The sequence below is a fragment of the Onychomys torridus genome, chromosome 6 (assembly GCF_903995425.1).
Source record: "Onychomys torridus chromosome 6, mOncTor1.1, whole genome shotgun sequence".
Taxonomy (NCBI): domain Eukaryota; kingdom Metazoa; phylum Chordata; class Mammalia; order Rodentia; family Cricetidae; genus Onychomys; species Onychomys torridus.
The window spans coordinates 38,993,858-39,019,863 of record NC_050448.1 but is presented as its reverse complement, the minus strand read 5'-3'; the positions used below and the strand labels follow the sequence as shown (position 1 = coordinate 39,019,863).

Genomic DNA, 26,006 nt, shown 5'->3' with positions numbered 1-26,006 from the left:
AACCATGAACTTGAGTATCAGTCTTGCAAATTGGTATCTAGATTTAGAATACATGTTATTATTTCACTTCTTTAAGCTCTAATTTTCTTATATGTGTAATAACAATGCATAGTAAAAGTGTACTGTAGAATTGTGATGGAATTCTGGCCTGGAGCCATGGCTCAGTTGATAAAGTACTTGCTTCACAAGCATGGGGACATGAATTTATCAGCACCCACATAAAATGCTGTTTTGGAGGTGGGTGTCTGTAGGTAAATAAAGGAGGAGTGATAACATAGAAAAGTGTCTGTTAATAATAAATAACAAGAACAAAAGACAGAAGCTATCAGCTCCTTAGGAACAACAGAAGTTTTAAACAGTGTATGAAACATTAAAACCATGACTTTTTTTTTCACTAGTTTATTTCTTATATATCTTTAACAGATCATTGTGTAGGATTTGCTATAGATTTTTCATAAGCCAACTCAAGTACTGATTTTGTATCTTGTCTGCAATTTTAAAACCATGAAGGGTGAATGCTCCATGGAATCCATCCTCAAAGTGGTGATGAGTCACATGAACTCCAACATTCTGAAGCCGTGTAACATACATGAGTCCATCATCTCTTAGGACATCATACTGACAAGTGGTGATATAGGTCAGAGGTAAATGACTCAATATGTTGTCATTGGCCAACAGAGGGCATGCCTTCACATCTAGAAACCCTGGGTACTTTTTAGCGAGCTCATTACTACCAGGAGTAGGGTTCTCATAAAAGTGATCTGTCTTATATCTCTCAGGGAGCAAGGAACTCCAGTTCACAAACTGGAACAGATGGCTGAATTCCATAGGTACATGTTGGTTGAGAAGCATTGCTTTTTCCAGAGTTCGATCAGTAGTAAAATATTCACTCCAAAGCCTGATCAATAATGATGTGGGTAAAAATGGAAAATATGAACCTTCTTGGTGTGAAGGTAACTTCATATCAAGGGCCTGAAGGGCAGGATATACTAAGGCTTGGACCTTGAGTTTGGTCTTGACATCTGGATCCTGTATGAGCTGAAAAGGAATTGAAATTACATTTGAATAAATATTTTAATTAGAAGTTCTATTTTCTTCTGTAGAAATTAGATAAATTCAGATCATCAGATACAACAAAAAATATCTCACAGAATTTTCTAGTTTTCTATATTGTCAGTGTCTACTTTCTAATACAATTACTGTCATCATGTAGACATGTTTTACAGAATACTCAAGACTGAATTTCAAAAATTCCAGTGGAAATAATATGTCATATTTCTCCTGAAGGAGCTTTTATGATTTTGGTAAGTCATGTATTATTAAATATATTAACTTCAGCCAAATATCAAAGATGATGAGAAGCATAACTTTAACTATTATGGACATTGTTTTGCTCTGACACTGAGAGCCAATCTTTCAGTATATTACAGAGGGAGTAGTTTGTGCATTTCCTATCCAGGAGAATGAATGAGGGGAGGTTCTTCAATTTAGCCTCACAGCTGTAACCCTGAGAGGGTACCAACACTCATCTCAAGCAAAAGTGTTCCTTTAAGTAGTGTATATTATGGAAGACAAGACAATGAATGTTAGGGTTTACTGCATGGAGCTTCTTTGTCATGAAAATGTTTTGGTCTAGGAATATTCTGCTTCTTTTTAGACTGTGATGGTCCATAGCATATTATATGGTATTTTATACAGATATTAAATAATTATAAATCAGAATTGTTTAAAAAGTACAGAAGTTAGAACATATGAAAGAAGAGTTTTTAATGTAACAGGGAAAACACATGTGTGCATAAAGAAATTAGGAGAAATGGGCAAGCCCATAGTCAGATACTGATTTAGTTCCAAAAGTTCTTGACTCTTGATGTGTACCTCAGGTTGTACCAGGCTGTCTTCCAGAGAAGTGAGGCACAATCTGTGTAGAATTCAAACTCTGGGATATTGTACATTTGTTTCACAAGATACTAGAACAAACTATAGAATGTGTAGCTTCTTTTCTCTGGGAATGAAAAAGGTACCTTAAATGTAGCAGTGTGTGACAAATGAAATGTACTCATAGTAGCTAAATATCTTGAAATTTTATGAACAATTTAGATCTGAAAATTATCAATCTTTTGCCAAGCAAAAGGTTATTATAAACCTACTAATTACTTTCATAGTAATAATAACATGGAATAATAATATTTTTCCTTTGGAAAATTTCATTATTCTGATACCAAGAAATATTATATCAGTTTTGGCATCCTCCAATTGTCTATACTACAGTTGCCATGTTTTCAGTTAGGATAATCAGTCTCATGGATCAACTTTACTAGTACAACCCCTAATATAACAGTAAAGGATATTACATAACTGACTATAATAATCATATTCAAGCAACAGTCTAGAAAATGTATTCTGTAAAAATAAAATGTTGACATAGAACAATCTTAGAAAAGCTATATAGACAAATGTTTTCTGACATCAGTTCAGGTGTGTTTCTTTAATATTTTAACATGGTACTAAAAGAGCATTTTTTTCACTGATCTTTTCAATATTGAGGCAAATATAGTTACATATAGGATGTCTTAAGATCCCAAACAAACCTGCTGAGTCACAGCTGCAGCTAAGTTCCCACCAGCACTGTCCCCAGATACACCAACTCTTCTAGGGTCTACACCATATGTTTCAAGAATGTCTTCTTGTAAGAACCATCGTAAGGCACTGTAAACGTCTTCAAACTGATGTGGAAAATGGTATTTGGGGGCTAAGCCATAGCTGTGAGAAGAATAATTATTTCAAATGAATGAAATTAAAATTTATATGGTATCTCTCTAAAATAAAAGTCTAATTTTCCTTTAATAAACAAATATTATTGCTAGCTATATACCCACAGACATATTTCATCCCCAAACCTTGTCTGATTTCATTATTGTACTAGTAAAAACTTAAGTAAAACCATTGAATTCACCTTGAGGTAAAAATAAAAGAATGAAAAGTATAGCAGGTAATACATTTCCCTGATACATTACCCAGCATTTTATTTTTACTGTAATTGTACTTTATTGGAAATCAATCAATGACAAACATATCTTATTAATTCCATGTTTGAACTTCAGCTAGTATCAAAGTGGTATATGACCACTATGTTTTATTAAATACTTCATTTTTCTATTCATTCCTATCGAATTAATTGCTTATCAGTTATTGCATTAGTATGCTATTTGCCTGTTTCCACATATAGCTTGAGGACTAATTGTTTTCACTGATAATTATGCCATGACATACAGTAAACTAACCCCTTAAGTACAGTTTATCATGTAATCCTCAGAAAGACCATATTGTATAGAAAATACATGATTCTCAGTTCACATATGGATAGATTAGACTGAATTAATAATATATGACATGTACAAAGACTCAAGGCAAAATTTCAAACCTTATTTGCAGGTGATTCTCTAAGTACTCACTCTGCTGGAAGAAGCTAAGACATAATTTCCATGCAGGTCATTGATGTGTGTATTGCACCAGTGTTAATGTGTTCCAATGATTTCTGAACTTTCTGTTTTGGTTCCTGGTTGATTTAAGTGTTTTGTTCGGCTTTTTTTGTTTTGTTATCTCTGACTCCATTCTCCCCCAACTCAACTTCCCTTTCTCTTTGCTCACACTCTTAATTTCAGTTGGAATATTCCAGGAATAACCAAAACAAACAACATGAAACCAACCACAATGGCCAAGACTGTTGGCTTTTTTCCACACAAAGCACACGACTGAACACTGAAGAAGCAAACCATAGTCTTACTTGGTTGACACAACAACAGCATCAAGTCTATCAGCTGTCTGTCTTGCCAGAAGGTCATACTTAACAAAAGCTGAAATTGAGAAAATGGAGTGAGAGACCGGCAAGCCACCTGCTGGAGAAGCCTATCAGCAAAGGCACATCAATGCATGTCGCTCCTCATAGAGACACCTGCAGCTACTTTTACTGTTTGCAGCATTCTGCCATCAAAGTAGAAAACACATCCTGAGCCGTTTTCACATGGACATAGTCAAGGGGCTTGCTCTTAGCTTCACACTGTCTAGTCTAAGCCACTGTCATTCTCTTCAAGATCCATGTGTTTCCCTCACATTTGGCAGGTTTTAGGTGTTGAAAGTACATATGGCTATTCCCCAGCTTGGAAACAGAAATGGGTTGATGTCTTTGTCTCTGCCGTCTCCCTTGTCTCTGCAGTCATCGCCCTTATGACCAGACCTCAGAATATACCTCTGAGCTCTCTGGTCATAGATTCGGGTTGACAAAAGTTGAGGTATCCTTTTGGTGTAGAGAACATTTAAAATGTTTTTTGGTGTTCTGTTTTATTCAAAAGCTGTTTCTAGAGTTGGGGTCTGGCTGTCCTTGTCTCTAGATTCTAGCACGTTTAGAAGTTTCCTCTATGTCCTGTGTCGGGTAGAATCTCCTGGCACAGAGAGAAAAGCAGAACGACCAAAAAATCAGACTTGGTTTATGTAAATGTTCCATACTTTAAGATTTAAAAGTTCATTTTATTGGATTTGTCTAAAATTCTGTTAAACCTATAAAAAGGGTTAACTTAAAATTAGTGATATATGGTTGGTAGTTAAAATTCTATACATAGGTAATCTTAAAGAGATCATGTTCCTTGATCCCATTCTAGCATATAAGTAACAACACATGGCTTGCTGCCATCTCTAAAGAATCACATGACTGCTCACCATTTTTGCTAGGGCTGGAGAAGATGAATGCCATGTGACCTTACCACCATATAATTTAAAAGTAACCACATAGAGGGCCTACAAATGAGACTACAATAGATCTCCAACATATTTTATATTAGGATAGATTTTTGTATTATAATTCCTATCGTAAAAGTAAAGTTTATAAATAAATCTCAAATATTAAATACTAAATAATCTACACTCATAGAGCTTGTTTTTGCCTCATGTGAATTATGATTGAGCCCTGTTTTTCCCTCTTGAAGTAAAAAAGGATACCTTGTTTTTAAAAGATCTTAAACCATTTTAAGAAAGAAATTTAAAATTTTACATTTAAATTACAAAAATGCTAGATATACTTAAAAACAGCTTTTAAAAATATTTACCATTTTTAAGGCTGTAAAACACCTTAAGTTCATAAAAGGTTTTATTATAATACAGTCTTGATAAATAGGTAAATTTAACAACAATTTCCCATTTCTTTTCCCAACACTTCAGCTTCCTTCTGTTATCTTTGTATTTAAAATTCAGGCCACAGGCCTCAATTTCCTAGAGCTGCTACTAGGTCTAGACACAGTTTACATTGTTACTAGACTCAGAAATGAGATAAATTCACAAAACAGGCTTCAATGTAACTTTTTCCTATTCCTTTATTTAAAGGAATTTACTCTATAATATCTGCCCTTAGCAATCAACCACCTGTGTCTCCTGCTAAAGGATATGATAGGAAAAATGGTGTAAAGTTTAAACCTTAAGTTGTGAGGATCTATAAAAATGTTTTAGGGTCTGAGAAGAGGCATTAATGTGTGTAAATACAGATGTCTGAGAACATTAAGACCTGGGTTGTGAGGATCTATCTAAAAGGTGTTTTACTATAAATGGACAGATATAATTTGTAAAGGTATAAAGATGGCTAAAGGCATGTAAAAATGTTTCAGATTTATTTTCCATTCTAAGCTATTGGTACACTAAGATTCCAAAATTTCAGAGTTTTATCATTAACCAATGGATTTCTGATAAGCTATTACTCTAGCTCTAAAATTAGTCACAAACTCAAGATTTTAAGTTTCCTTTGGCTGTCCTCTAAATACAGACTCTAGTAGCAATCTTAACAGGTCTTATTAAAAAGAACAAACCTGAGGCCAGTTATTGGGGGTGAATGCTGGAAGATCAGAGAAGCAGAACAATCCACAGCTACCTCACCTTGCCAGTTCCTCAGCTGGTCTTATATCCTCAGACTGGAAGCTTCTGAGTCCTCATCCCAATGGCTCTCAGCTGAACTGCTGCTCCAAGCCTGAATGCTTAACCCGCCAAATGCTAAACCAGCCAAATGCTTCTAGTTTCTGGTCTTCACGCCTTATATAATCTTTCTCTTTCTGCCTCCACTCCCTGGGATTAAAGGCCAGTGTCACCATACCTAGCTGTTTGCAATGTGGCCTTGAACTCACAAAGATCTGCCTGGTTCTGTCTCCCGAATGTTGGGATTAAAGGCGTGTGCTACCACTGCCTATCCTCATTTTTAATATTGTGGCCATCCTGTTCTCTGACCCCAGATTAGTTTATTTCGGGGAACACACAATATTTCTGGGAACACAATGCCAACACAACAGACTTCAGGGTGCTTCCCATCAAAGTAAAGACATTTCTGTCCAGTCTATAACTCAGCTGGTTTCCACTTGGTTGACAGTCACCATCGAGAGAGCACCTGCAAACTACAAACTGCTGAGCTCTGGACTTGCTGAAAGCTGGTATGAACCAGTCCAGCCAATATGAATGCTCCTTGTCCCCCACCTGGAGCAGATAATCCTCCGATGCTTCTGACAAACACTCCATTGCTCAGCCTTTGATTAGCCTTCTGGGCCTTGACAACCTAGTTTCCAGCTAAGCTGGGAAGCAGCTGCAGAAGAGACTAAGTCATCCCTGCTCCGGTAACAGTCTCTAAATAAGGCTAAGTCAAAAGAAAACTCCCTGACACAAGGGACAAAATGACTACTTATAATGTCGATTGATATGTAAAAAATGGACTCAGGTTTATCAACAGGTGGATTCACTAATTAAAATGGTTCTATAATATGATAGAACACCTGGTCTGCTTTATGCAAAACAAAGAGATATTGTCAATCATGGGGCCTTTGGTCATTCTGTTTTGTTAATTACTATTGGCTCTTACATCATGAATGTAATCACTAAATGATAGTTCCTGTCTTGGTGTCATTAACCTGATAGTTATTAGATCCTAATGTAAACCACTTCCCATCATAAAGTCAAATATTTGACCCAAGATACAGCTGCATAGGGGGAATGATAGACCTGAAGTAACCTATAAGCCCCACCTGCCCAAAGACGGGGTAACTTCCTGGAATTCTGGGACTTGTACTTCTTAAAAGATAGTATCTGTTAAGAGATCAAGTAACTTCCTGGGATTCTGGGAATTATAGTCTTTAGAAAGATAACACCTGCCCAAGGACCGGATAACTTCCTGAGATTCTGAAATTTGTAGTTCTTAAAAGAGCAACAGCAGCAAAGCCTTATAAAAAGGTATGGTGTCATATCGTCCCAATGACACACGTCTTCGGGCCACACAGCAGATGGTGGTCCTGACCAAATTGCATCTTGGTTAGTATTTAAAATTTTAAGTTAATTTATAGCTTTACTTTTTATCTTTAACACACACACACACACACACACACACACACACACACACACACAGGTTTCAAACCTGGGACAAAAGGCTGAGGTGCCTATTTAACATATCAAAGCTGGACTTGGCTGCCATGTTTACCCAGTATCCCTCAGTCCCTACTTGTTACAGGCATGACTCACATACCCTGTCCTAAATTAAAAAAAAAAAAAAAAAATCTAACAATGGTCCTACCTTTACCAGTTCCCAATTCAAGGCCTTTGCTTACAATGGGAGATTGCCCACCACACGGGGACTCCTTACAATCCCCAAGGCTAAGAGATAATAGAAGAAACACATCAAACTCCAAAATGCTCAACTTAACAAAAAATGAACACCTACACCTCTGACATGCAGTTGGCAATGGTCCCCGCTACCCTAAATATATTAATATCTACAAAAACTCCAAATACCTTCCCATCTTGGTATGATGGAGTTATGCCACAGAGGGAATGTGGAAGGGACCATACCCCTTCCTCACAACAGGAAGAGGTTTTTTGCTTGTGTTTGTTCCACAGAAAGGACCAACTGAGGCCTATTTGGGTTCCAGCCAAAAATGTCTGACATTACCTGATGACCAGAAAGACTGTCTACTTCTCACTGACCAATCAGGGACAATTGATATGGGGAAAATGCCACCTCTTGAAAAACAACAAAAACTCCAGAAAGGACATTCATGACCTGATGGCCACTGCCAAAGCCGTATGTTCCTCTCCCAAGCCTTCCTCTCTGCTATTTTAAAAACTATCTCTGGTCTCTGCTATATTACAGGCCTGTCCTGTCTCTCCTCAACCCCCTAATTATGAACCCAACACCCACTACTGGTGTTTTTTCCCTTCAGGAAATCTATGAGGGCAAAAATCCAAGAGGTTGGGTCCTTGGACTGTCTCAACCAAGGATGCCATTTCTGTTTCAAAACCTAAATAACCATCTCACCATTATCACCCCTGGAATGGAAGATGAAAAACAGGAGTCGTGGGAAAACTATATCTCATGGGATCTGCTGAGCATCCCTCTGCTGATATTCATATTTCTTACCAGCTGCTGTGGACCTCCTCATCTACGCTAGCCCATAAAATATTCTTAAACAGGAGACACAACTAAGAAGAAATGCTCAGTCCACCCTGGCCACAATATGCTCAATATGTTGCTGACTTTCTCCCTTTCACTACCCACTCTAACACCTCCAACTGTTTCTTTTGTGCATCCAGCAATAGACCTCTGCTGACAGCTGTACTGGTCAATATCACTTTCCTTTACCCCAGAAGCACAAAAGATTCCACTGGTTCTTGCCCATAAGATAGTCTCCTCTTTGACTAGCTGTCCAGTTTGCACGTCCAGTCTGGACAAGCCTACCCATTATCAGTGTCTCACTGCCATCACTCTTTCCAAGCCAACATGTGCAGCTCCTCCCCTTCTTCTTTGGAGTAAGGGAAAGATAGCCTGCACAGACACGGCCCTGCCAGGTTTTTGCACCCCCATTGTGATTGTTCCCCATGTCTATTGTTACTGTGAGGAAGAAGCAACACTGTTGCTACAAACCAAAGATGAGAGCTAGTCCTTACTTTACTGGTGGGAATAGGACTTGTCATCTCCCTTGGATCTGCCGGGCCTGCAACAACTGCCATCCTCCAGACACAACATCTGTCTTGGGACTTCAGAGACAGACACAATCAGGCAATGACAACAATGACTGACAGCCTTGAATTCCTCTAGCAACAAATGCACTCTCTTACCGGGGTTGTGCTCCAAAGAGAAGAGCACTGGAATCTCATAACAATGCTGAACATGGGGGGGGGGACTTGCTTGTTATCGGGGGGAAGAATGTTGCTTCTACATAAATGAATCAGATGTTTTTGAAACTAATGTCAACATCCAAAACAAAACAAAAACAACAACAACAACAACAAAACTCTGCAAAGACCTGCTCTCAAAATTTCAACCCATAGAGCAGCTTAGCTGATTCCATAACCCCTTATTTTCCTAATTCCTACACTTTATCAGTCCTCTGATTATGCTGTGTTTTATTTTAATGCTTGCCCCCTGGCTTATTCAGTTCCTCCTATGGTAGACTACTACCATTGCTCAAATGACCACCAATCAGGTCATGCTTCACTACCAGACTCTTGTGATTCAGATGACAGGTTCTTCAGGGCTTACAGTGACACCTCTCCAATGTGAAAGAGAACTAGGGGAGATGCTGGGAGGGCCTGCTGGTCAGGAGTTGAAGTCTGTCTTGGCCTGGCAGCTTTCTCCAAGCTTGGCGACATGAAGGACTGCCTCCTCAAAGAGGTTCCTGCTCTCTACCTGCCTTTATTTGGAGGATGTCTCTAGGCCTGGATGCCTGACTTGACTATCTCAAGGATGACCCTTAACTGAGTTCCCTGCAAATACTCTTCCCCTGCTGACCATGTGGTAATTTAATAACATGCTCTGGCTTTTTTCGTAGGGCTTTATGATAGGAGTGTTCTGTTTAATGTGAATTAGGTAATTGCCCAGCTACTGTCCCCAAACCTATGTATTCCATATACTCTACAATAAAGTTGAGTTGTCTCATGAAGTCAGATCTTTGAGGGCTATCTCCATCATATCCACACTGTCTGAACTCTGTTCTCCACTTTTGCTGCCTCCACCCTCATGGACCAGGGGCTGATGATCCCCAAGGAAGAAGGAGAACCACAATTACCTCCCATTGTCTCAAGGCCAAATGTACTTAATCCCTTAATCACAACTCAAATTCCAAAATACTTCATATGCTACTATCTAAAAATCAACTTATAAAATTTTCATACTCACCCCATGTTATTATGAAATGTATATATTATAAAATATATAAAATATATTGGGTATATTATTTATATATTATATATTTACATTCAGTAAAGCAAAATTATAATTAACATAATTATATGAGGTAAAATATTGTATTATACAATCTATTTGTAACAAGGGAAATATATAATATCAAATAAAAATAGCACATTCAGCTCTGTGCTTTTCATATTTAACATGTTTGTTCTTTGTTCTCTCAGTATAAAAGAGCACAGTCACCATCTCTACTTGCTACTAGCTCACCCCACCTCTGTTCTCACAGCATCCTACAATGATAAAGCCCTGTGTTCAAGAAGCCCTTTCTCTTCTTACCTGAGATTTTTCTACAGTTCTTAGTAGTAATCAATCCCCCTTTTAGAGAAGAACACATTTCAAACAATTGAAACATTATTACTACTTATATATCACTAACTTACAATATTATTACTAATATATATGAGTTTTTAATGTGAAGCAAATATCACATTTTATGGGACAAACAAAAATGCTCAATGAAGAGGACATACCAGCACTCCCCAAACACCAACCACCACCATGAATAAAAAACAAGCCCCTCCTGAGCATCTCTGACTTCCTTTTGGGCATGTAGATGCGAACAGGAACACTGTTGAAAGTTGTCTCAGTCACAGTGACATTTTCATCAGAAGTGGCTGGGACTTCTTGCAATCTAATAAGGAACTGTAGTGAGTCCATGAAATGATTGATTCCCAAAAACTCAGCAAAAGAAACCTAAGTGAAGAGGAGAAAAATTATTAAAATGTGTATGAATGTGTGTGTGTGTGTGTGTGTGTGTGTGTGTGTAAATGCAGCCTGCTGAACTGCTTCAGTGTTGTTTCTATGTGTATGTTTTTAGAGTTCATTGCTTGTGATTGCATAACCTATCAGACTCTCTTCCCTTGAGAAAACGGATTCTCCCTCTCTCATCAGCCTTAATTCCCTGTAACAATTCAGCTATGGATGGAGTCTTGTGAATTTTTGCCATCCACACTGGAATATGAACTGGAATTGCCAGTGTGCTTGTCTTGCTTAAGTCACCAAATTTTTGAGATTTTTCTAGGTGCAGTTTCCCAAGGTCACCTCAGACATCCTGGCCCTCTGGCACTTACAATCTTCCTGCCCCCTTGTGTGTGATATTCTCTCAGTCTCATAGAGGATGTGTTGTAGACTTATAAGTTGATGTTGAGCTCCCCCATAGTTCATTAATTTGTGTATTTTACTAATTGTACTTTTTAAAATTTTTTGACTTATGTGCATTAGTGTTTTGTCTGCATTCATGTTTGTATGAGGATATCAGGTACCCTGTAACTGGAGTTACAGACAGTTGTGAGCTTTTATGTGGATGCTGGCAATTGAAACTAGGTCCTCTGGAAGAGTGGCCAGCTCCTAATTTTTAGTTAATTTTAATTTTGTCATTTGTTTCTTTGTATTCTTTTGTATTCTAGATAGCAGCCTTCTATCAAAATTCTCTCCCTCTAAGGGCTTCCTCTTCACTCAACGGAGAGTTTTCTTTGCTATTCAGAAGCTTCTTCATTTCTTGAGGTCTCATTTTTTTCAGTTGTTGACTTTAGTTTCTGGGCAAAAGTTGTCCCATTCAGAAAGCCATTTCTACACCTATATCATGTAGGGTACTGCCTATTTTCTTTCTAGACATTTCAGCATTTCAGGTTTCACACTGAGGTATTTGATTGATTTGGAGTTGATTTGGGGGCATTATGATGGATAAAGCTTTCTTCTACATGTTCACATGCAGTTGTCCCAGTAAAATTTATTGAAGATCCTGTGTTTTCTCCAGTGTGTGTATTGGCATCTTTGTGAAATATGAAATAGCTTTACACTGTGAATTCACATTTGGGTTTTCTCTTCATTGATTTACATGTCAGTCTGCTACTACCATCTAAAGCATGTTGTACTTTTGTAATTTTGTCACCAAATCATAATATACATTCTTTTAATATTTTTCACATATAGAACTTCATGTTAGTTAGAATGCTTTACTTTTAATACTCATATTTGAATTTTTATTTAAAAGTGTTTTTCATAAACTATATGTTGATTATGCTTTCCCTCCTCCAACTGAAAATCCTCCCCAAGTCCCTACCCACCCAACTTTATTTCTCTCTCAAAAGGAAAAAAAAAAAAAGCACACTAAGATGAAAATCAAAACAATCAAGCAAAATAATTAACAAGATAGTAAAATGCCAAAATAAAACATAATCATACTCTTAACAAAGGCCCAGGAATAAGGTAATATTAAATTGTCCCTTATATACTGTAATCTATCAAAAAAAAGTTTGTTAATTGACCCAGACACACATATGAAAAAAATTTCAATTTATTTATGGCATAATAAAACATATCCACATTATCTGCATATGCATATGGTTGGACACCAGGATCATTTTGACAGCCTTGAGTCATAATACTAGCTTAGTATTAAAATAAAGTTACTTTTTCAATCCCAGGTTTTAGAGTTTATTCTTAAATGCCTACATTTCATTTAGGCCCAGTTAAGGAAAAAATATTTAATAACCAATTTTTCAAAAGCAGCATAAAAAGAGCAGGACAGAAACAACGAAAGAAAGGCAGAGTAGACAGAGGAAGGGAGGGAAGGGAAGAACTTAAGGACAGAAAAAAGAGAGAAGAGAGGGAAAGAACAGGCTCATAAGAGAAGGAGAAATTATGCAAAGGAGGATACTAAAAGTGCACACACAATCACACTTATGAACATTTTTACTTGGATGGGTCACAAATACTAGTTAATTTTGTAATAACTTTTAAAATTGCTAAAATGAGGCAAACTTGGGGACACTATTCAGTTATTTTCAGTAATTCTACACATTTTTAGGCCTCTTTATTAGAAGCTTAATTTTGTTGTTGAAGAAAAATTCATTATTGGGGTTTGTTTTGGGACAGTAAGAATCATTTCCTGGTAGGAGATTTCTTCTGTAAGTATTAACAATACGAGATATCCTCATTGCATTGCATAGAATGCCCCAATAACAAGATCTGTGGGGTATCTTATGGTGCTAGGTGGACAGTCCTTATGTATACTTCACAAATGAACCATTAGGAGTACCAATCCAGGAAAATTGTGACTGTTTCTGATGTGTTTCTCCTATGAGACCACTGTACGTTGTAAGTCAGATGCCCCCAACATATTCATTAGCACCCAAGTCACCCAAAGTCATCCCAAACAGTTACAAAGAAGCACTTGGCTCTTCTTTCAGAAACCCAGGAGTTCCTCATATAGACAAATTTCAGATGGTGCTATTCCTGTAGCCATCAGATTATAGCTTGCCTTAAGAAAACCATAATTGACACAGACTAATATATTAATATATAAATAACATAAACAGTGAGATAAATACAGAATAACCCTTGGATGAATTATTCCTTTGCTCTTTTTAAGTCATAGTTTTAGAATAATTAAACTACTCAGACAAATATTTTATTAAGTGTAATATTGGAATACAAACAAGAATTTCTTTTCTAATATCTGACAAAACAGATTTCAAACAAAAAATTAAGGAGGAGAGATAAAGAAGTTTTTAATACCTCATTCCGATCAAGGGAACATTCAACCAGAAAGATATTACAATCATAAAAAGCAAAACAAAGCAACAATAACAAAAAAAAAATAAAAACCCTGCAAGTACAGATGTACCCACAGCAGAAATTTAGAATGGCTCAACATACTTAAGCCAACAAATAAATAATACAGAGAAAATTACAAATCATACAAAAGAATCTTACAATAACTAGTAGCATTTCTATATCCCAACAACAAATTTTCTGAGAAATAAATAGAAACAATACCATTCCCAATACCTTCAAAATTTAAACCTTGTAATAATTCTTATTGAAGAGGTAAAAGACCTCTATGATAAAAATTTAAATATTAAAATAACAAAAATCAAGATGAACACTAGAAGATGGAAATATTGTTCTTGATCAATGCATTAGTAGAATTAATGTTGCAAAAAAATCCCAACAAAAGGTATTCACAGAGTCAATGCAATTCTGATCAAAGGGAGGAGCTGGGAGAAGAGAAACTGAGGTCAGAATATATTGTATAAAAAATTCTCAGTTAAAAAATTTTTTAAAATCTAATGATGTTCTTTACAGAATTAGAAAGAGAAGGCTTAAAATCCACACAAAAGCACAAAATACAGCAGATGGCTAAAGCAATTTTGAACATGATTAGAAGAACCAAAATGAAGAAAAAAATGCTACTATTACTAGTACTACCACTAACAACAACAATACTAATGATGGTGATGCTGCTGCAGGAATTGCCATATTTAATCTCAAGATATACTACAGAGCCATACTAGTTTAAAAAAAAAAAAAAAAAAAAAAAGGTAATGTCACCAACACGGGTATGTGGCTCAGTTGTACTTTAGTCTCAGATGTACATTCATGCAAATATAGCTGCTTGTTATTCACCAAAGATGCCTTATTTAAAGTAGGGAAGTCAGCACAGAAACTCAAAAATGGCCCAAGTGCAGAGAATTAGCTTTGGAGAATGCTCAGCCATAAATGGAACTTATGTCTCCTCACTGGGCTCAAGGACCAAAAGGTACAATAGAGAAAAAAGACTGCTAGGGTTGGATGTCAGTGGAACTGGAAACAGTGTCTTATGGACATGTCAGGATTACCAGACTCACAAACTCACAGCAGCTTTGATTGTCTGCACAAGACCTGTAGCAAGTTCAAGCCAAACAACACTGTCATGGAACAGTGAAGAGAACATGTATCCTCACAATTAACTGAAGAGCTACTAACAGCAGATGCTTTTGGGAAAGGGAGAATCAGTTCTCTTTAAGAGTGTGGTCCCTGTAGAATCAACTCACTCTGGTGGAAGACTTTAAACTCATGAGTATATAGACAGCAGGAAATAGACTAAATGAGTTATGGAGAGAGAGAGAGAGAGAGAGAGAGAGAGAGAGAGAGAGAGAGAGAGAGAGAGAGAGAGAGAGAGAGAGAGAACGATGTGGTTTGAATAAGAATGGTTTCCATAGGCATATATATTTGAGTGCTTAGGGAGTGGTACTATCTGTTTGTGGCTTTGTTGAAAGAAGTGCATTATAGGTGGGATTGTGGTTTCAGAAGCCCAATCCAATCCCAGATTTTCCCTCTTCCTCCTGCCTGTGGATCCACAAGTAGAACTCTCAGCTACTTTTCCAAGAATATGTTTGCCTGCATGCTGCCACTTGAACTAAACCTCTGAAACCCTAAGCCAGCCCCAATTAAATGCTTCCTTTATAAGGACTGCTATGATCATGGAGTTTGTTCATTGCAACAAGACACTGACTAAGATAGATGTTGGTACCAGGAGTAGGGTATTGCTGTGACAGGTCTTACCATGATGCTTATTGGTGGAATGTGAATATTGGGACTTAGTATTCAGAAAGCAGTCAAACACTTTAAGTAGGGCTTAATGGGCCACATCACTAGGAGTATGGAAGATAATGGTTTTGAGAACAATGATTATCCAGCTGAAGAGGTTACAGAGGAAAAGAATATTAGTAAGTGGCCTATAGACTGTTCTCATGATATTCTGGTGAAGAATGTGGTTGTTTTCTACTCTTGTCCTAGAAATCTGCCTGAGGCTAAACTGAATTAATGGCCTTGGCAAAGGCTGTTTCAAAAGAACCTAGAATTGACCATGTGTGGTTTTTTTAGTGACCACTCGTATGTAGGTCTATAATGAAAAGGAGCAAGCTGAGCATGGAATCATAGAAAATGTAAATGAACAGTTTGAGGAGAGAAGAATGACCAGGAAGTGCAATGGAGTCAAGTTCAGTGCTCCAGGAGATAAAAAGATTAAAGAAAATCCTGATAATATATGAGTAAGGCACACTCAGATAAGCTTCCAACTTGTGAAAATGAATTAAAGAAAAGCTTAAGCTGTGAAGGAAACCACGGGAAACAGAAAGCTGATGAAAATATATATGCATGAGGAGGTTGGGCTTCAGCCCCAGAAAGTAGAAACACTTGGCAGTTTTGGACAGGGGGTTCTGGATTTGGTGTAAAAGATACAAGAAAGAGGTTGTGGAATCCCCTCCATGGCTATGGAAAGCCATTGAGGTCAGGTGTGTGTCTGAGGTGTCCCTGCATGGACACTCAAGACAAGCTATAGTGTGATGCTGTGAAAGTGGAGTCTGAATTTCATTGGAACCCCCAAGATGTTGGAGATGCCAAAATCATGAGATACCTGCCAAGAAGAGTTACTAATGGGGTGTGGAATCAGCCCAAGTGAAAGAAATGTTACTGTCAACCAAGCAGAAAGGAGTTAGAGATCTGAAGAACACTTTGCCATCAGACATGGAGATTCAGAATTTGTTTGCCCTGCTGGTTCTCATTCTTATTTTGGTCTAATATTTCCTCACTGTGCTGTCTTTCTTCCATTTGGGAATAGTAGTAATATGCGTTCTGTGCCTTTGTACGTTGGAAGTATGGGATCTGTTTTTCTGTTTTGATTTTACAGGGGGTTACTGTTAAAGAGATTGCATTGAGTCTCAGAAGAGACTTTAAAACAGTGTTGAGGCTGTTACTGTAAGACTACAAGCCTATGGGGCAGAGAATAGAATGCAGTGGTTGGACTGGAAATGGCCCACATAGGCTCATAGGGAGTGGCATTATTAGGAGGTGTGGCCTTGTTGGAGGAAGTGAATAACTGGGCATGGGCTTTGAGGTTTCAAAAGCCCAAGTCAGTCCCAGTTTTCTCTCTTCCTATTGCCTGAAGATATGAATATAGAACTTTCAACTACTTCTCCAGCAACATGACTGCCTGCATGCCACCATGCTTCCTACCATGATAATGAATTACATCTCTGAAACTGTAAGCAAGCCCCAATTCAATGATATTTTTAATAGGAGTTTCTGTGGTTATGATGCCTCTTCACAGCAGTAGAACACTGAGTAAGAAGACTTTATACATGAAATGTGCACACACACACACAAATGGTAATATATATGGAATTACTCCACAAAAGTAAGACCCTATAGAAGCTATAGACTATGAAACAAAATGCCCAGACATGTGATACCTCTCTTTACATTATTGGCCAGGGGGTTCCAATAGACTACATATCTTTCTACATATTAAATATTGCATATATTTGTATACACAGATATTACAGCATTAAGATTCCTTACATATGAAAATTGAATAAAAATATTTGACTATATTTGCCAAGACATAGTTGAAAACTGTCCATGAAAAACCATTGCATTTTAATGATAACACTATAAGAAATGTACACATACCATTCGAGCAAAATGAAATGTACTATAAATAAATAGTGCAAGTATTCACAAAGAAAATGTCATCACAAATATAATAAAACAATATTGTACACTATTTCAGAAATAAATTTTTAAAATATCATAGACTATTGGAAAGCAGAATCATATGAACTCAAGGACTAGACAGAAAGATATTGTAAGATTATTGCTAATCAAAAGGGGGAAATAAATAAAACACACTGCTACCAGCCTTCATGTTAGAAGAATTAAAAAGGAATAAGAAGAAATATCAAAATAACTTCACCAAAAATCATACTCAAAGTATTACATACTATAAAAAAGAAAATAAATCAAAAGAAAAGAGTATTATAAAAATAGTTGAGAAAGAATAATGACAAATGATAACGTTTTTCATATTATTCAGTGAAGGAATATGTGTGTATAGCACAGCCAAACAACAAACTATTTGAGCAATTTTATATACAATTCAATAATAATGCATTAGAAACCAGTATTGAAACTCTGAGCAATTAAGCAAACCCATATCTAACACCAAATATATATTCTAGCAAATTACCTAAAATAAGGTCAAATAAATAAGAAAATAAAACTAAAGCACATATTACATTTTTTTCAGAGTTACATATAATGAAAGAATATATAAAGACCTTATTGGAGTGGTTACGGCCTTGTTGGCCATATGTGACTGGGGGTGAATTTCAAATGTTCAAGCCAGGCCCAGTGTCACTCTCTCTTCCTGATGTCTCCTTCTCCAGCACTGTGTCTGCTTATTTGCAGCCATGCTTCCTGCTATGATGACAATAGACTAAATCTCTGAACTGAAAGTCAGCCCCAATTAGATGCTTTCATTTATAAGAGGAGTCATGGCCGTGGTGTCTCTTCACAGCAATAGAATCCTAACTAAGACAGTGTGTCACATGTTTGATATTCAGGCTAAGTGTATCTTTTGCTCCACAAGGACATTTACTACAGAGAAGGCTAAAGGATATATAATTGATTTCATTTCTATGTATTAATACTCACTAGGAAAGAACTAGCTGTGAACAACAATAAGCAGAAAGCCATGTGGCCTCATTCTCCTTTAGCAACACACCTGCTCCAATCGGGAATCATATGTGTTGCTTTTTTATTTTTATTTTAATCAGTTATTCTCACATACTGTGCTATAAAATATATGTTTCCATGCCTGATTCCAAGAGTACTTGCACAGATTTCTATAACTAAACAGAATACTATTCCATTCTTATTTTCTGAAGGTGATACTTCTAAAAATCTTCACCTGGCAGTACTGTAAAACACACACCCTCCATCCTTATTTTCTGAAGGTGATACTTCTAAAAATCTTCACCTGGCAGTACTGTAAAACACACACCCTCCATCCTTGCCCCTCTTCTTTCTCCTCAGCTTCTTCCCTGTTGCTTTCTATACTGGGATCAAAGCAAGAGACTGAGCATGCTAAGAAACTTCTCAACCCCTATTTTCTCTCCATTAAATTATACAGTATTCATAAGGTAGATGAAGTTCAGAACTTACTGTTCACACAGAACTTACCAAATCCACTACTATTTTCAGTTTTGTCATTTCAAGTATCAGATTCCAAGGCTCCTCAATATCATCTGGAAGAGGAATATAAACATAATAAGCTACAAGGACCATAGCGGCAAGAAGCAAAATGGTTCTCTCCATGTTTCTCTCTGTTCCTTCTACTTTGGCAGCACAACAGATGAAACTGTTTTCTAATCTTTGGAGGTTAACTTTTAACCTGCTGTAAAGTGTTACCTAACTTATTAAGTACAAATTTCACTGCACAATCTCTTATTGCGTAAGCACTCTAAAATCCATTGTCCAAAATCCATTTCATAATTCACACACAAATAAAGAACTTTCAAAAGAGAATTGCTCTTTCCAAGTTATTTCTAATCTAGCAGCCAGATCTTGTTTCTATGCCAGTTTTTAATGAAATATATCATAACAAAAGTATTATCTTCAGACTCTCTTCTGTGTATGCAAAGATTATTGCAACATACAGTAGCCCAGGATGTGCATCAAGTTTATACAAAAGAAGACTAACAGAACCTTTAAAGCAATATGTACTTTTAAAAAGAAGTCCCTTTCTCTTTATTCTCTCTGTGCCTTAATATGTCCCCTGCTGAGACACTTCAGTTTTTTTTTTTTTTTAATGATTATTCAATTGTACTGCTTAGGAAATGTTTTCTTTTTTATTTATATTACTTCTTTAATTTTGAGATTATGGTGAAATTACATCCTTTTCCCTTCCAGTTCACAGCTCAGTTGATTCTAATCTGTACAACTTGCTTGTAAAAACTGTCTTCTTTACCCAGTCTAATATTCTAATTAAAACCTGATGTCTTTGTTAGGCTGTTAGTTTATAGTTGCCAGCAGTAAACCCACAGAAAAATAGCATCTTTTCTAAGCCCCATTTTCATGGATTGTAAACAACTCAAATTTTGAATGATTGAATTCTGTTTTATTAAGTACCAAGCATATTCCATGCCAAATTTAAACTGATAACTTATTTTCTCAATAAGTTCATTACATCACTTAGTCTTCCTATCAACACAGGAGTATAAGGAAGAATATTACCAGACTACTTTTTAAAGAGTGAACATAATTACATATTTTAAAGCTAATATTTCATATTGGATCCTCTCCTTCATGGAGATTTATCCTAGAGCACTTGGAAAACAAATGTTAAGTGGAAACTCTGGTCCAGTTTTGTCTGTTATTATACCATCACTATCTGTGGTATTCAGTAAGTGTTTTTCTCACATGATATGAGACAGGGTTGGAGGATGTTTGGCCTTGTAGAAGGGATCAGTGAAAGTGAAGTGAAAAAAGGCAACATTATTTTGAAGGAGAGCATGGAAAAGTATATGGGAGGGCTTGGAGGGAGGAAAGGAATGTAAGAAATGTTGTAACTATAGTATAATTTCTAAAATAAAAAAATACATAAAAAAGAATTCTGCACCTAGAACTTCATCTAAATCATTTGAATGAGTAGGTCATTAGAATTGCTTTGATGATTTGGGGGTGGAGGTACAAATTATCTTTCTTTTTCATGTCCCATGTGTTTTTTCAAGGATATCTGCCCATTTGTGTTTTGATCACTGGTTCAGAATAATTTTCCTTTTATTCTTTTACATCAAGTTGTTTCTCTTCTCTCATTTGACAGTTTTTGGGTTTTTGTTTTTTGTTTTTTTTTTTTTTTTTGGAGATGAAGATTGAACCCAGGGCCTTATGCTTGCTAGGGAAGTGCTCTACCACTGAGCTAAACCCCCAACCCTCATTTGACAGTTTTGTAATATTCAGGAAAGCCTAGGTTATAACAAAGTTGTTATGATGTTTTTGCCTGTTGGACTGATATTCTGGGCCCTAAGATCTATCTGTAGCCTGCCCTAATGGGCTGACCCCATTACTGAAGACACCAGAATTAGCTGTAGGACATAAATAACCCAACACTAAACTTATGATATGATGAAATTATTTTTCTCCTAGCTAGGTTTTATCATGCTGGGAGAGTCTATGCAGACTTCTAGGGGAGAAAAGGGTTTCAGTGGTTTTGCACAGCATTGTTTGGGGTACGCTGCAATACCAGTCTCCCAAGAAGATAAGTGAGGCAGTGGCTCAAATTTTTGAGTAACTAACCCTCTTCTGGGGTAGATGATGTGCATGGAGATGTTGGTCAAAGGTTATATTTTTGGCTAAAAAATGAATAATATGATCCAATTTGTAGCACAATGACTGTGGATTTGTCTGATATTTTTAAAATTTAAAATAGACATAGTAGATTTTCTGAGTACTTGTTTCCCTCATACACAAACAGGATCCATGGCTAGGGATGAATAGGCTGATAATAACAATCATCAAACAGTGTGTACACATGACAATAACTAAGTTTAGACCTGTAAATTTCTACCTGTAAATTTTACTTACTTTTAAATGGCTAATAGTACCAGTACTGAGACTATCAGTGAAAAAATATCTATAATCTAGTGATGAACTCAACAGATGTTTTTATGTATTACACATTTAAAACCTCAAAATAATTTCTGAAAGAAATTAGAGATACAAATTAATTTAATTAGCAAAGAAGAATAACATTATTATAATTTTTAAGCAAGTTATTCATAAGTCCTATGCCATCTTCAGCTCATATAGGCTGTTTTTTTTTTTTCAGAAATTGGTATGAAATTTAAAATAATACTGACCTTTCCTAGTTTAAATATTTTCTATGCAGCTATAATACAAACACAGTTTGTCATTATGTATAAAAACATATGCATACTCCCATGAATGTGGTTGTAGAATAGATGGCATGCATATAAGGAGAATTGATTTTGAGAGAGTGTCCAAGGAAAGGTAAAGAGGAAAGACAGTCATTCTACTAAACTTCTTACATCAATACCACAGCTGATGTGACCTATGATCTATTTTTTAGTCTTAGTGAACACTGAACCCTCTGCCATTGTTCAGGCAGTTTTTAAGTTTTCCCTGGCAAATATCTTTGTCCAGAAATTTCTAGCTGCTTTAGTGTCTATGCACAGTGCCTCAATCTATGGAGTGACTTTCCCGTAAGACACAATCAGGAAGCTTTGCCACAGGAACAAGCTGCTATGCAGTCAATATCACTATCTGTGCAGGGTGTACCTTCTGTGTAGGAATCACCTACCATAAAGTGATTGTCTCCTGTCTCTTCTCAACCACCCTGCCCATGGAAAAATATCTAATTTAATTGTAATTTGCAATTAATTCCTTTTAATTGTAGTGTTTAGCCTATTCACATTAATATAATCATTGGTTGAGTTTAAATTTATCATCTTTTTGTATATTACCACTTTTCATCTCTGTTCTCGCCTTCACATTTTTTTTCCTGGTGAATCTGTTTTTCCTTTTTGATGGCTTATTAGCTGGGTATTTCTTTTATTAGTGTGGCAATATATTATTTGTGCTTAAATGTGGTGGATTTTTTTTTGGGCTTTGATAAATAAAGCTTGCCTGGAGATCAGGGGGTAAAGGCCAGCCATTTCAAGTAAACAAAGTCAGGCAGCACCATGTGCTTAATCCGATCACTTATCAGGTAGGGTCTCTGTGTGTTCAAGGCCATACCAGGGAACATAGACGAGCGTGGTGACACATACCTTTAATGCTAGTAATAACCATAGAGATTTGGAGGTCTGTATAGATAGGCAGTGACAAGGAAATGAGGTAGCTAGGCTAAGAGCCAATGAGAGAGCAGAAAAGCAGAGCATATAAAGGCATGGGTAGACAGGAAGTAACTCACATTTGGAAGGTGCAGAGTTGGTGAAGTAAGGTTGGCTAGTGGTTTTCTCTATTTCCCTTATCTAAGGCTTTCACCCCTATATTTTATTGGTGAAATTATTAAGGCTACTCCATGTAGTTAAAAGGGAGGTTTATTTTGTGGGGTAACTTACAAATGAAGGGATGGGTTGTAGGGTCTGGCAAAGGTATGGCACAGCCCGGCGGTGTTCTCTGGAGAACTATGCTTGGTCTACTTCCAGTGTCCAGGGTCCCAGCACCAAGAGAGAGCTCTCCTCTCGATCCTGGGTCTTCAGCTTCCTCCCTCAGCCCTGCCTTGTGGGCGTGACCATTACTGAAGCCTCAATGGGGGTTGGAACTTCCAGGTCAGTGCTAGGATGGCTACCCACTACATCTCCCCCTTTTGTCTAAATAAGAAGGTTCTAACCTAATACAAGACTATATACAAAGAAATGGTTATCAAATGTCCAGGAGTAATGAGGGATAATGACCTAGATAAGTTGGAATTACAATAAATGCAAACAATATCAAGCAAAAAACACATACTAAAATCCAGGGAAGTCTAGAGCATGGGTAGGTGGCATGTTACAAAGATCATTCCAAAAGGTGTCCTATCCTAAAGAACCTGAGTCTAATACTTAATATATTCTATCTAAGATATTATGTATGTATAAATACTAAGCTGTAACTATAACTGCTAGTCTTCAACCTCATCAAAGACCTGAGAAGGAATATAATACCTGAGAAATGGGAGAAGGATGCAAGCAACTTTTGGGAGTCTTGCAAGAGTAGACAGAGACAGCTGGCAGCCTGGACAGTCACCTAATGTTTCTCAGCATCGTTGGTGCATTCAAATTGTCTACAGGCCTAGAGTATCTGACAGACCATTTTCAGAAGCAGGAATTCTGAAAGACCATCTTACCCTGTCTTGGCAAAGTATAGTGGTCTCTTTCCTTGTATCCCACTTGTCCAGAAAGTACAGCATTTGTACTTTCAGCAGTTGAGGCAAGGGCAGTTCTTTGCCCAGTAGGCCATTTTGTGCCAAGAAGACAAACTTCCAAATGGAAATGTCTTAGAAGCCCAACATTCTCTTGGGATCAAATTGGTGCTGCCAGGAGCAATTGTGTCTCACCTCAACAGAATTCTAAGTTATTTAAATGCCATATTTTCTAGGTCCATGAAGTGTTTGAAGATTACCTGTCCACCCTACCTATGTATTTATAAATCTGGATAACCTAACTAACATAATTATAGAGATGACAAGCATAGGTGACAATATATTTATAAGTCTTATCTACCTAAAAACCTAAGGACTAAGGCTTCCTATAAATAAGGCAAACAGTCTGTAAGCAAATGTACAGTAAAAGGACAATGACTTTAAAGTGTGACAATACACAAAATATCTTTAACAGAGGTAGGAATGTATAGTGTAATATGCAATATGATAATAATCCTAAATATATGTCAATATACAGAATATCTTAAACAGAAGTAGAACATACATACAGTATGACAGATATAAATTTACATTTGTATCAATATACAAATATTTCAAATAAGAGTAAAAATATGTGTACAATATAACAAATATATTTCTGTATTTGTATCAATATACAAATTATCATAAATAGGAATATAAAAAGTTTATATTTATATCAATGTATAAGAATTCATAACAGTGCAAATTACCTAAGGCTGCTATATTACTAAATTTGTTTACTAATGTATATGATAGTCTACCATAATATCTTATACCTATCCATTCCATTTCTTCTCCCCCCCTTTTTTTTTTGAGGCATATTTTCTTTCCTTAAGGAGAGTACTGAGTTTAACAGTTACTTCCACCCCCAACCCTAGAACCATTATCCATAACCCTGAGAAATATGAAACCTTAGTGAGAAGGGGCATCGTTTTCTTAGAATTGCTTCTTGCTGTTTAGGGGGCGATGGTATCTCTGTTGGGTATTGTGAGAAAGCTCAGATAGTTAAATCTCAGTTAGACTAACCATAGATTCTGCAGCAACTCTCAGAGTAATGGGTAAGATTGTCTGAAATTCTAGCAAGAAGTGTAGTATGATGATGATTACCATGGCATCATTCTGGATTGGGTAGAGTTGTTGTTGTTGGGGCCCCATCTTCCTTCTGGAGACTTCAGAGATTGCTATTGGAAAAACTTATTTTTTTATCAGAATGGAAGGTTTGGATTTAAAGATGTCATGACATGTAAGAAAGGATTCCAAGAAATCAAGAGTAAGCATGGAGAGAATTAGAATCTTGAAGACAATGGTCCCTTATAATTGGTTTCCTTCTGTCTCACATCAGAGGGCTCTTCTGATATGGGACTGAAGAATCTCTCAACCTTTTCTTTTATCAATATGCTTGGGTTTAGAGAAGGAGTGAGCCAATTCCATCTCGAAAGCCAGCTTGGTTTATAATTAAATTGGAACCACAATTATTCTAGATTGATAGAGATATAGATGTTAGACAGTGATATATTACCCTGTGTAGATTGGTACCAATAGATTCTTTCTTTCTGCTGTAACCATCCGGATATCCAAGGCCTTATGATTTCTGGAAGATGGGTATTTCCATTATCCTGGAAAGACAAAAACAGAACCCTACCGCAACCTTTGATTGTTAAATTTTTCTTACAACCTGAAGAGATGTCACATTGGTGGGTGATCTTTTACTTCTCATCAAGGGTTTCTCCTGTTCGAATCAAATTTTTATTGCTTTTGTTCGTATCCATAGCTTCTCTTCACCTGGGGAAACAAAAGCAAAACCCCTTCCCCAATGTAGGACATATCCAGGTTTCCATTCTGAGGTCAACACATCTTTGAAATAAACAGGTTAGTTTATTTCAGGAGTTTTGTCTGTCGTCCAATGTCTCTCCACAGCCGTTGTTCCTTTCTGCCCCCTAACAGTGCTGAGCACAAACTATCTGAGACTACATCCGAACAACCTGTCATAGGCTGTTCTGAGCTCTACTGTTTCTCAGCACTCACCAATAGAAGCCTTGTCCAGGGAAGTATTCCAGACTGAGAAGCAACGTCAGAGAGTAGAATTTACAATGACCTGTGCATGGGGTATGAAGTAAAGCAAGTCATGGGAAGAGAAAGGAACATCTCATAAGAATAATTAAAGAGGGTCTCCAGAGCCACAATTAGAAATATCCCAAATCATTGCCTGCTTCTAAAAGCTAAGAAAATAAC

At 36.8% G+C, this 26,006-nt stretch overlaps 1 protein-coding gene across 2 annotated transcripts; it reads right to left on the bottom strand.

The window, feature by feature from the left end:
* Positions 1–441: 441 nt before the first annotated feature.
* On the bottom strand, positions 442–22,231 carry Aadac (arylacetamide deacetylase). 2 transcript variants are annotated; one of them, XM_036189479.1, is made up of 6 exons: positions 22,223–22,231; positions 19,049–19,177; positions 10,732–10,954; positions 3,785–3,854; positions 2,589–2,760; positions 442–1,038 (listed from the first exon to the last, which is right to left on the bottom strand). In XM_036189479.1, the coding sequence occupies exons 1-6, from the start codon at positions 22,229–22,231 to the stop codon at positions 442–444; spliced, it is 1,200 nt and encodes a 399-aa protein (XP_036045372.1). The 2 variants fall into 2 exon arrangements, with proteins under 2 accessions (XP_036045372.1, XP_036045373.1); XM_036189480.1 differs by lacking the exon at positions 22,223–22,231 and having other exon boundaries at positions 19,049–19,183.
* Between the last annotated feature and the right edge of the window lie 3,775 nt (positions 22,232–26,006).

What these genes read in the sequence shown, in the direction of transcription:
- Aadac (XM_036189479.1), bottom strand. An exon ending in TTGGTGTTTGGGGAGTGCTG is followed by an intron (nt 3,855 to 10,731) that starts GTATGTCCTCTT and finishes TCTCAATTTCAG; the next exon opens with CTTTTGTTAAGTATGACCTT. An exon ending in CTGCAGCTGTGACTCAGCAG is followed by an intron (nt 1,039 to 2,588) that starts GTTTGTTTGGGA and finishes ATTCCTTTTCAG; the next exon opens with CTCATACAGGATCCAGATGT.